Source organism: Stegostoma tigrinum, chromosome 11 (genome assembly GCF_030684315.1).
Source record: "Stegostoma tigrinum isolate sSteTig4 chromosome 11, sSteTig4.hap1, whole genome shotgun sequence".
NCBI classification, from domain to species: Eukaryota; Metazoa; Chordata; class Chondrichthyes; order Orectolobiformes; family Stegostomatidae; genus Stegostoma; species Stegostoma tigrinum.
In genome coordinates this window covers 80,934,287-80,947,162 of record NC_081364.1, presented here as the reverse complement: position 1 = coordinate 80,947,162, position 12,876 = coordinate 80,934,287, and the positions used below count along the sequence as shown (strand labels likewise).

At 39.6% G+C, this 12,876-nt stretch overlaps 1 protein-coding gene across 3 annotated transcripts in view; it reads right to left on the bottom strand.

The window, feature by feature from the left end:
• The window catches only part of LOC132210157 (ral guanine nucleotide dissociation stimulator-like 1), a 41,428-nt gene extending 29,328 nt beyond the window's left edge, over positions 1–12,100 (bottom strand). The window contains exons 1-4 of one of the 3 annotated variants that reach the window (XM_059649572.1): positions 9,416–12,100; positions 7,950–8,030; positions 5,527–5,604; positions 3,192–3,269 (exon numbers count right to left, since the gene is read on the bottom strand). In XM_059649572.1, the coding sequence (XP_059505555.1) occupies positions 3,192–3,269; positions 5,527–5,604; positions 7,950–8,030; positions 9,416–9,492 (314 nt within the window). In that variant the 5' untranslated portion in view covers positions 9,493–12,100. The remainder of the gene's footprint in view (positions 1–3,191; positions 3,270–5,526; positions 5,605–7,949; positions 8,031–9,415) is intronic. The other 2 variants (XM_059649573.1, XM_059649574.1) reach the window with 2 other exon arrangements.
• Between the last annotated feature and the right edge of the window lie 776 nt (positions 12,101–12,876).

The window sequence follows — 12,876 nt, the reverse complement described above, 5'->3', positions numbered from 1 at the left end:
ATAAACACCTAAGTAAATGAGAACACTCATGCAAAAAGGGATGAATTCCTTGGATCTAATTACAGAAAACTAAAATAACTGTAGCATTGAGTCAGCCTGTTTCTCCCTTTCACTACGGATATAGGAAAATCTTGAAATGTAGGATGTGTGTAAGGTGAATGGATACTATTAGCATCCGTTGAATTATGATGATCTTTTAGCCGAATTAAAATGGTTGGCTCAAACACTAATCTTAAACACAAAATCTGTCCAATTGGTAAAATGGGTTTGAACTTTTGAATGGCATGGAAGCCATTTTGTTGTTGACTTTTTAAAAACTCGCAAGGATCTCCCTGCAAATGGAAACATTCACCAAAAGACAATAGACAAGTCAGTGATCTAAGCAGCCAAAGTAATAAACAGTTACACTGTGAAAGGAGGAGATAGTAAATATAACAGATGATTGTCTGAACCAGAACTATCTCAGAGCTTAATGAGAACCAACCTCCTCAAATTTCAACAAACCACATTTTGCTGAGATTCCTTCGTTTTACAAATTTTTTCGCTTGACCTTTAAAGGAATACCATCATCTAAGATGACTACAGGCACAACACAAAAGCAAATAAAAAAGTAATAACCTGCGAAGAATCTTTATGCACTATTGAACCTCTGAGAGATAATGTGAGACACATGAGTGAGCTGTCATGTTTAAAATTCAAGGGCAAGTATGGGTCATCTTTTTCTTTAAAACTCAAAAGCTTATTGCTGGAATTATTCTGCTGGAACATTTATTTACTTGGGCAAAGAAAGAGAATATTTTGGCCACAGGCAAAAAGAGAAACCCAAATTCACTTCTGAAAGGACCAGCTGGATCATTTCTGCAATCCATTGGGTTCATGAAAGCCAGCTCATTAGCTTACTGCTTTGAAGAAAAATCTAATCACCTCTGGTTATTTGCTGATCTTCTCAAATTTTATAAGCATAGCACATTTGTGAAACTTTTCCTACCCAGGGATATCCCTATAATGTCAGAGGCACATCAATTGAAGGTCAGCAGTGGTGAGAATCGCTTTGTCTCTGAACTGAGTTTTGATCAGTTACCCCAAAAAACCATTTGTGAATTGCATAAGCTGTTAAATACTCACCGACATTCAGAAAACTAATGTATTAAAAAAAACTGAGGTGACAAGAGAAACCATCACTAATGCCATTTGAAAAATATGCAACCCATTATTACAGAATTGCGGTACTCCTGCATATTTCAGTGGTAAACAGACATTCATTTGACCAACATTTCAGTTTTGCAAAAAGGCTCCTCATACTGCATTCAGCTTCCAAACTTTTATTGTTATGCCCAACACAGACTTACAGAAATTGATAGATTTTGTTCAATTAAAATAGCACTCTTCCATTCACTACATGCAGAAACTTAGACATCCCAAACATTGTTTCAGGAAGCTCCAAACTACATAAAAAGCATTGAAGCAAGTCAACGTTACATTTTATCCTTAATCTCAAGGTCTAGTCATTGTCCTAACACATTCACCGCACTTATTAAACTTTGTGTTGTACTGGGTCAAAATCATTTCATTATTGCGAAAAATTAATCAAAAATACTTTGCCACCTGTCTCTGTATTATGTTTTGTGAGTATGTTTTATTCACTTTTGTCCCAAACCACTAGCGGGGTGCTTAATCATGATTTGTGCCACCATTTGGGATCAGGGATATTGGAAGGGGATAGGGGCACAAAACAGGAGAACTGAAGGACTGCTTTGCCTTGTTGTAAACAAACAAGTTCATCACAGGATGTTGTCAAGGATTCCTGCAGGAAATGGGAGAGCCCAAAATAGTTACAAGTTCATCTTCGAGAAAATAAAATCTAATGTAAATGTCGGGGAAGCAGAATGAACGTCACACACTGGATTTCCACGTCTCTTTTCTTTTCATTTTGAAAATTAGAACAGTTGTGTATTGCCCGTGAAATCATTCTGACTGCATTAATATGGCACAATATTTTGTGGGTCCTTGAAATCTCTTATGCATGCAAATCCACATTTAGCAAGAGATTACTGAATGCTGCAAGGCACCTGAAAATGTTTGCCAGTCTCCTTTCCTTCTACACTTCCCTTCTGAAGTACCTATATTTAACTCTGTACACATTGGGGTTATCAATAATCCTCATCATTTGTACCATTTGCCACTCTCTCCTGCTTGTGGGAACACTCTGAGACTGTCACTAAACAACCTCCTGCTGTAAGACAGACTGCTGTTTCATTGCAGTTTTGCCTAAACTTGTGTTGAAATTTACTTGCTGCAAACGCCTTCTTGCTCCTTTTGAAGTTGGACCTCCTCCAAATCAAAATTATTCTGGATTGTTCCTTCCTCGCTTCTGGAGCCAAAATAAATATCTTATGATATGGTGCTTCCTGAAATGATCCATGTCTGATATTCGATATATAGTGTGTGTGTGCGCACAAATTATAGAAGTGGTAGTGCAGGTTGAAGATCTCATCAGGATTCTGAACTTTAAAAATTGGAGCATTGTATGAAAAACAAATATGTTCTGACAAATCATTATAAAAAAAACTCCTGATATGCCCTCAACTCTGGTATTTACCAACCACATTTCAGGAAGGGATTTGACAGGGTGCACAAAACATTCACAAAAAATATTACCAGAGATGACAAACTAGACAGCCCTGTGGACAGGCTGAAGAAGCTCAGGCTGCTCTTGGAGAAAACTAAGAAGTGATTTTAAAAGTGTTCAAAATCATAAGGGATTTGGTTAGAATGGATAAGAACAATCGGTGCCTTGTGACAGAAGGCTTAAGGAGAAAAGGACACTGATTTAAGATGATCAGCAAAAAGAACCAATGGTGACAAGGAATTTTTTTTTTCAATAGCCTATTCAGGAACTGGAAAGCTCTGCCGAATAGTGTGGTGGATGCAGCTTCAATTGAGGTCTTCAAAAGTGAACTAGAATTTTCGAAAGGAGAGGTTTCGCAGTGTTACACAGTAAAAGGACTTAGGAGTGAACGTAGGCAAGTCCCTCTTTGAGAGCTGGTACAAACATCAAATCATTGTTTATGGGCTATTACCATTTGATGGCTGTATAACATTGCACAAACTGCTAGCTCCCCAGCTATTTCCTACAGCTTTGTCATATTCTGAATAATGATTCACTTTGTCATGCATGCAATTAAACTTACTCAGCAATTATTTCGCTTGATCCTGAAGAACCACAACTTCCATTTTCCTCACCATTTGCACTGTCAACATTTCCAGAACTGCAATTGATCAAAGAGAACAAATTAAGTCATTTAGAACAGGCAAACTTGTCCAGAATTAAATCCAACCCAATTCAACAACAAAAAATCACAGTCTTGAGAGAGCGGTTCTTTTGACTTCCACAGGATGCCCACAGGCCTTCATACTGAGGCAGTGCTGGGGTGGGGGTTGGAAGAGACAGAGCAGGGCAAAAAGAAGAGAAAACCATTTCTTCAGTATTTCACCCTTGTTGAAAGCCGTTTCTGCGCTGTGCAAGAACTTGATACTGAAAGACAAGCAAAATTCAGTCTACCGTTGAAAAGCTTGGAATGCTTTATGCTAGTTCAACATTATTCCATCTCTTAAAGTAAGCCAAACATTGCAGAAGCAGTGAAGCAGTTGCTTCATGTGATTGCTATTGTCTGGATTGGTGCTCACTGCACTGCCAATTGGTGTATCTTCCTGAGGCAACCCTGACATAATCTTACAGCAAATCCCAACAGTTTCCTTTCACAGTATTAGATCCCAAATACTGAACAACAGGTTTAATCTGTCATCACATCAAATTTACTTGTTAATTACTCCTTCAGTTTCTGACAAACTTAGGTTTCCAACCACTACAGAGTGTGACAATGTCAACATTTTCACAGCTGCAACTGGTCACAAAACACCAAATAAATCATTTTACTTGTGTACATGATCACATTTTTAATTACTGGCACTCTTATCTTATTTTGGCAGTGAGGGGGAGCCAGTGGGTAGATGAGGAGTAAAGAGGACAAATAAAGAACCTCTGCACTGGGACAGACAATAAACATCCCAAAAGAGAGGATTTAAGTTTAACTTCCTCATCTCTGACAAAGAAACTCAAGCTCTTTACAGACTATTGACAATTCAACCCTCACAAGCACAGCTTGTAACTCATAGTTTGATTCGGAGCACTGATGTAGGAATTTGTCATTGCTCAAATTCACTGAAGCTTAAGGTCAGATTAGTCACCAGTGACTGTTTTGCTGAAAAAAAAATCATTTTTCTTTCCTGCTCCTTTAACAGTTCTGAGTTTCCTTAAAGACCTGGACGGAATAAACTCAGGATTAATTCCAGGTCTCTGCCTGACCCCATGGATACAAATGGCAGATGGCCAACTTAGATAATTAAAAATGCAAATTATTCAATGGCAATATTGTATGGGAGAAATACCAAGGCTCGGACACGGGGAGCAGGTCACATTCTTAATTGAAGACATATTTCTTCAAATGTCACAGACGTTTGGAGGACACTTCAATGAACTTGGAGGAAGTTTGTGGGGAGGGTGTAGCTGAGCAGGAAGGAGGAACACAGAGAAGTGCTGAGGTTGGGTAGAGGAGATTAACTCATTGCTTTAGTATTTTTACCAGAGCCACATTGTCCAGAAATATAACCTCAATATTGATCTGAAAACAATTTCCCATCTCAGTGTTTTGGATGCTTCAATGGTGATGCTATCATTTAAGGCAAATGTCTCTACCATGAATTTTCTAGGAAAGCAGTCCAGCAGACACTTTAATGTGACTGCCATAGTCTGGAGTGGCATTCATTACATTGCACAATAAGTTTAGAAATCAATGATTCTCCATCGTTCCCTTTTCACACTGCTGCATTCCAAATGTTGCAGAATTAAAACACATCAAAAGTATTTCTGATCAAACTTGCTTCCTCATGGTTACACAGATGCCTGGCAAACTTTGATTCCCACCCACCCGACAATCTATACGGCCAAAATATCTGCAACTGCAAGTGCTCATTAAGCACAAATTAAGGAAAGGATTTGCATCTACAAATGACTTGTAAACATTGAAAATAAATTTTGAATCCCAAAATGCTCTGTATTTCAAGTCCTCATTAGGTCAAAGTCCAGATGAATGACTACACTAGATGGTTTGCTTTCCAAATTTTCAGAGAAAATATGTAGGTCACTCCAGTTACATCGGCTGGTGCATTTGGCGGGAGGTGGGAGGTTTCGCAGTTTAGCATTGTTGCAAGTTAGACCACCAAGGTCTGGATGTTGAGGGCCAATCAAATTTTCACTGAACATTTTTGAATGTTTTCTATGGATCAAAGGCTGAAATGTGTCATTGATTTAACTACTGGCAATGGCCTCGGAGGGATTAAAGCTGTTTCTTTAATGTGATTTTTATTGTCTCGAATGGCGATATAATCTTTCAAGAGCTACTATATTCACAGCAATTTCTTTTCATGGTATGTATTACGAATGAAGCACAGAAGGATGAAACTTACTTTGAAATTGTTGCTGTCTCTTTTGGTGAACTTGGTTCTTCATCTTTCTCAGAGTTTGGGCTGTCAAAGGTTTTAGACCTGCAATTATTTAAGGCCACAAAACCGTAAGACATAGGTGCAGAAATTAGGCCATTCGGCCCATTGAGTCTGTTCTGCCATTTAGTCATGGCTGATAAGTTCCTCAACCCCATTCTCCTGCTCTCTCCCCATAGCCCTTGATCCCCATGATAATCAGGCACCTGTCTGTCTCAGATTTAAATTTCCTGGCCTCCACAGCCTTCTGTGGCAGTGAATTTCACAGATTCAAAACTCTCTGGCTGAAGAAGTTTCTGCAAATCTCCAATTTAAAAGGTCTTGTCTTCATTCTAAGGCTGTGCCCTCAGGGCCTCATCTCTCCGACCAATGGAAGCATCTTCCCAACAACCATTCTGTCCAGGTCATTCAGTATTCTGAAAGTTTCAATTAGATCACCCCTCATCCTTCTAAACTCCAATGAGTACAGTCTCAGAGTCATCAACCATTCCTCATATTTTAAGGTTTCCATTCCCTGGACCATTCTCGTGAACCTCCTCTGAACCCGTTCCAGGGACAGTACATCCTTCCTGAGATATGGGGCACAACTCTGCACACAGTACTCCAAGTATGGCCTGACCAGAGCCTTATAAAGCCTCAGAGGTACAGCCCTGTTTTTAGATTCATGTCTTTTCACAATAAATGCCAACATTGCATTTGACTTCCTGACTATAGAAGGCAAAAATTAAAGACATTTTAAACAAGCACTTGCACCCAGAAGTGGCTTCCTCACAAAAGGACCATTGAAATATTTAGTGTCAAATCCATAAGACCATACGATTTAGGGGCAGAATTAGCTCATTCGACCTCCTCAGTCTGCTTTGCCATTCAATTCTGGCTGTGATGTTTCTGAAGCCCAATCGCCAGCCTTCTTCTGAAACCCTTGATCCCCTTATTAATCAAGAACCCATCTCTCTCTCTATCTTAAATAGTCCTATTGACATCGGCTTCCTGCAATGTTTTCCTCAGATTAACCACTCCCTGACTGAAGAAATTCTTTCTTACCTTAGTTCTAAAGGTTGGCCTCTTCACTCTGCGACTGTGCCCGCATGTCCTAATCTCTCCTCCTAGTGGAAACATCTTCTCTGTTCCATGTACAATCCTTCCAGGCCTCTCAGTATTCTGTAAGTGCCAATGAAATTCCCTCCCATCCTTCTATACTCCATCCTAAACTGAACCAAAACCCTCAACCACTCTTCAGATGACAAGCCCTCTCAAGTTTTCAAGTCCTATTCAACTGGATTTGTTAAACAGGCAACATTTCTGATGTATGTAACTACAATAGATCAAGATTTGTTTTTCCCTTCCAAGCTCTAACAGGTGGTTTGCAAGTGACAGGAGTTGAGTCTGGAAGAGAAGCTGGGGGAGTTGCAAGGAAGAAGGAAATTCCACTTTCACACAAGTTCTCAAAGCACAATGGTCTGGGGTTTTTTTGGGCGATGCGGGGAGGTGGGACATGTAATAACACTGCAAACAGAGTTAGAGAGTCAAGTTTTTCAATATATTTACCAGCAGTGCACAGTCCAATGTTTGGAAAAGAAATATTCCATTAAAGACTGTGTGTTAATGCATGGCCAATCATTCGCTGACAATTAAATGGGAGGTGGGAGGATTAGGAAAATGGCAGGGAGGGAGTTTACCACCTACACATTGCAAAGCTATGTGACATGGACCAGTTCTCTTTTTCACCTGGGCTCTCCCTGACATCTAAGGACTGCCTCCCTCATTTTCCTGATGGCGCCCACTTACACAACCTCAGTGACAATCAGCATTAACAGTCGGGCTGAGAAAGGTGCTGATCTGCCATCCCTTTCACTGGACTAGCAGCTGTCAAAACTGAGTCAAACCGTCAACTGGTGAGTAACCCGGCAATAATCTCTTTATTGGTCACCGCTGGAATCGGCCAAGGCCTCCAGGTTTCAGTTCCAGCAGAAGGCCTGCAGCATGAACCACGAACTTCCATCTAAAATTTCTTTTTACAACACTAAGAACAGAGCAAATTTTAGAACAACAGCCAACTGTTTCTTTAATGTAAAAGAACAAACTACAGAAGCCGACAAGCTGAAAGAAAAGCAGACATTGCTGGAGAAACTCAACAGGTTTTGCAGCATCTACAGACAGAAAACAGAGTTCAAGTTGAGCCAAGCGACACGTCTTCAGAGATGCGAAGATCTGAACAGGGGAACCTCAACTCAAAATGCCCACTCTGCTTTCTCTCCACAGATGCTGCTAAGTTTCAGGAGAAAGTCTCTAAATAATGTTCCTGAAAATGGCGGCCTCCAGCGGTTGCCCCTCACATAGTTGTATTCTGATTAAAGCATCATTTCCTCACACATTGGATCAATACTTACTTTCTGATCTCTGCAACTGTCTCTGGAGGAATTGGATTTTCAAGCTCCTCACAGCTCGGAATGTTAGCATTGTTTCCGCTGCTGAAATTAGTTGTGAAGAATGTCATTTTAAACAAACACTTGTACCCAGTAATTCTTAGCTCATCGGCAGTTTCCTTTGTATTCCTTGTACTCTGAATAAAGCAAAACCTTAACCACTTATTGTATTCAAATTTACTCTTTCATGACAGATTTTAGAGTGCAAGGTTTCCCATCTACCTTGTAGTTTGCACTTTCAGGTGATCTGCAAATGGTCCTAAAAGTGTTATCAATTAAATTTGAGCAAACATCCACATCCACAAGAAAATTATCTCCACACACCTGAAAGACATTGAGTTGGCATTTCGTGCCATTGACAGCTAATTTTGTAACAGCAGCTCAAGACGCAACTACAGAATATGATGATTGGTCTCCCCAAAACCGTGAACGATAGTTTACAGGATAAGACCGTGAGATTGGAGTGTGGAAGGAAAGAGAGAGAGAGAGAGAGACAAAAGGATGCAACAAATCCATTTCTTCAACATTGTATATTTGTTGCAAAGTCTAAAAATATCTCAAACAATGAGCTCCAGGCCCAAATATAGAAGGGCAACCAACTTTCCAGTGAAGAACTTCAGATACTGTCTCTACATACAGGGCTGAATGTCCCAAGTCAACTGGCCTTCGCCTGAGACATGAGATTCTTGGCAAAGTGGAGGGGAGTTCATGAGGAAAGCTGAACTCTCTTCTGCACCATTATACTGTGTTGTCAGCGGTGGGCAAAGTAGCAGGTTTAATGACTCACTGGGCATGAATTAAGTCACCAGCTGACAGCTGCACATGTCTGTCTCTCTGGCAAATATTGGAGCTTCCCAACTCCTACAGTGAATATTGGCCTGCAAATCTCTTTTGCATAAGCTCAGCAATACCAACCGTAATGACAGCAAAGAAAAGATTGCAGCTCTGCCTCTCTTTCATTCTTTGGTCAACTGTTTTTATAAAATAGATCACACTCCAGATGTACTGGGAGTAGGTTTTTCTTCAAAACCTTCACAGGAGATTTGAAAGACAGCACAGGCAGACTGAGGGAAGGGGAGGAGGTAGGAACCTCAATTCGTTGACATGTTGTATCCTTAATTCAGAATTCAGCTATCTAAATGTTTGGCGACAAATGGAGGTCTGAATAGTGAATGGATCAGCAATTTTTCACTCAACACTTTTGGATCTTTTCTGTTGATACAACTTTTCTTTTCAAACAAACAAAATCTGTGTAGATTTTTGATACAATCAAGCAACTTCGTTCGTATGACTGCTGCTGTCCAGTGTTTGCTGCATTGCTGTGGGAGGAAGGCCCTCCACAGATCTTACAGGAAGTGCCAGCAGGTTTTTTTAACATTGTTGTATTTTGGATGAAACTTAATTAAGTCACACTTAAGACTAAAGCTTACTTTGTGCTCACTGAATCGATTACTGGAATCTCTTCTGCCACTGAGGTGTCAAAGCTTCCATATCTGCAACTGGTCATACAGCACAAACTAAGTGATTTTAAACAAGCTTGAATCTGCAATTTGCATTCAGCCGCTGAAAAACATCTGAAGGGTCAGGATTTCAGCATTTGAAGCCTTGATTACCGAGTTTGTTAAAACTTTGCACTGAAAATCCAATTTGGCATTTTACAGCATACCTGCCACTTCCCATACAAACAGAGAAGAGTAAAGCATTCAATGTGGTTCTGTCTCATCTGATCGTAACGTCAAATCTGCATTCCTGCCTCTCCTAATGACCTTTCACCTTATCTCCCTCAACAAGTATCTGTTTATCTTTGCATTTACAATATTCCAGAGCTCTGCTTTTACCATCTTTTCTGGAAGAAAACTCCAAAGAATACCTACATTTTGAGAGATTTTTTAAAAATCACTGTTTTAAATTGACAACCACTGACCTTTAGACACTCACCCTTCATTCTCGTCTCTTCTGTAAGAGGAAACATGGTCTCCATGTCTACCCTGTACAAATGCTCAGGTTTTTTTTGTTTCAATCACGTTGCCTCTTCCTTCCCTAAACACCAACTGATGCAAGCCTTGCCTGTGCAAATTTTCCTTGTAAGACAAATCATTTAGTCTCGGTATTATTCTGGTAAACCTGCTCTGAACTGCCTCTAATATATTTACTTCCATCCTTGAAATGCACTGACCAATACAAAGAAAATCATTCAAGGCATGGGCTCACCAATGATCCCTAATTTTGTGCTTAAATTCCCTCATGATAAAATGAAAACATTTAATTGCTTTCAAAATTACTTAATGTGTCTGTACATGATCATTTTGTGATTCATGCACGAGGATACCCAGATTCCACTCTATCTCAGAGCAATGCAATCTCCTTCAATAAAAACAAAACTGCTATTCTTTCTGCCAAAATGGACTTCAAATTTACCCATATACAACTCTGTTTGTCAGATCGTTGACTACTTGCTAAACCTATATTTCTCTGCAGTATTCCGAAGTCCTCTGAGGTTAATTTTTTAGCCCATATTTGTCACATCACCAAATCTGTCAGTCATCAATTCATTCCTTCAGAAGTCATGGACTGATCGTCAACACTTGGAAAACTTGGGCAGGAACAGATTTTTAAAATTATACTCATACGATACGATCCTAACCATTTTGAACTCAAGTTAATTCTCTGTCTCAAATAAAAACCTCAGTAAATGAGAACACTCACGTTAAAAGGGATGAATTCCCTGGATCTAATTACAGAACACCAAAATAACTGTAGCAACTAGTCAGACTGTTTCTCCCTTTCACCACGGATAAAGGAAAATTTTGAAATGTAGGGTGCGTGTAAGGTGAACGGATGCTATAAACATCCGTTGAATTATTATGATCTTTTAGCCGAATTAAAATGGTTGGCTCAAACACTAATCTTAAACACCAAATCTGTCCAATTGGTAAAATGGGTTTGAACTTTTGAACGGCATGGAAGCCATTTTGTTGCTGACTTTTTAAAAACTCCAAGAATCTCCCTGCAGATGGAGACTTTCACCATAAGACAATGGACAAGTTAGAGATCTAAGCAGCCAAAGTAATAAACAGCTACATTGTGAAAGGAGGAGACAGTAAATATAACAGATGATTGTCTTAACCACAGCTACCTTAGAGTTTAATGAGAACCAAACTCCTCAAATTTCAACAAACCACAGTTTACTGAGATTCCTTGGTTTTACGAAATTTTCGCTTTACCTTTAAAAGAATACCATCATCTAAGATGACCACCGGCCTAACACAAAAGCAAATAAGAAAGTAATAACCTGCGAAGAATTGTTGTCCACTATCTCACCTCTGAGAGATAACGTGAGACACATGAGTGAGCTGTGATGTTTCAAATTCTACGGCAAGTATGGGTCATCTTTTTTTAAAAACTCAGAAGCTTATTGCTGGAATTATTCTGCTGGAAGATTTATTTACTTGGGCAAAGAAAGAGAATATTTTGGCAACAGGCAAAAAGAGAAACCCAAATTCACTTTTGAAAGGTCCAGCTGGATCGACTTCTGGAACACATTGGGTTCATGCAAGCCAGCTCATTAGCTTACTGCTTTGAAGAAAAATCTAATAATCTCTGGTTATTTGCTGATTTTCTCAAATTTTATAACCATAGCACATTTGGGAAACTTTTCCTGCCCAGGGATATCCCTCTAATGTCAGAGGTACATCAATTGAAGGTCAGCAGTGGTGAGAATCGCTTTGTCTCCGAACTATGTTTTGATAAGTTACCCCAAAACACCATTTGTGAAGTACATAAACTGTTCAATGCTCACCCAACATGCAAAAAACTAATGTATAAAAACTGAGGTGACAAGAGAAACCATCACTGATGTCATTTGAAAAACATTTCACCCATTATTACAGAATTGCGGTATTCCTGCATATTTCAGTTGGAAGCAGACATTCATTTGACCAACATTTCAGTTTTGCAATGAAGGTTCCTCACCCTGAACTCAGCTTCCAAACTTTGATTGTTATGCCCAACACAGACTTACAGACAATTGATCAGAGATAATGGGAACTGCAGATGCTGGAGAATCGAATTAACAAAGTGTGGAACTGGATGAACACAGCAGGCCAAGCAGCATGTTCGGAGCACAAAAGCTGGGTCTCGGCCTGACACTCAGCGTGTGTGCTCCTAAGATGCTGCTTAGCCTGCTGTGTTCATCCAGCTCCACACTTTGTTATTACAGAAAAATAACATTTTTCCATTCACTACATGCAGAAACTTAAACATTCCAAACATAGTTGTAGGAAGCTCCAAACTACATAAAAAGCATTGAAGGAAGTCAACGTCACTGTTTATCTTTAATACCAAGGTCTAGACATTGTCCTAATACATTCACCACACTTTTTAATCGTTGTATTGTACTGGTTCTCGATCGCTTCATTATTGCGGAAAAATAATCAAAAATACATTGGCACCTGTCTCAGCATTATGTTTTGTGAGTATGTTTTATTCACTTCTGTCCCAAATCACTAGCCGGGTGCTTAAACATGATTTGTGCCACCATTTGGGATCAGGGATATTGGAAAGCGATGGGGCCACAAAACAGGAGAGCTGAAGGACTGCTTTGCCTTGTGGTAAACAAACAAGCTCATCAGTCCCACTGCAGTCTCTCTTTATGAAGGATTTCAAGTCTAATTACTTTTAATCAAGTTATTCAAACTTATTATGACACATGACATAGGAGATAGAATTTGAATCTGGACCTTTTGGGCAGAAGGTGGAGGATAAAACCATCTGTGTGGAGGATAAAATCCTCCAGAATACTTTAAAAAATGTGGACTTTTCTGATGAAACTGGATGAAAGTTAAAGCCCAAATTTGCAGAGCTTAATGTCCAAGGGATTGGGGTGCAGGTA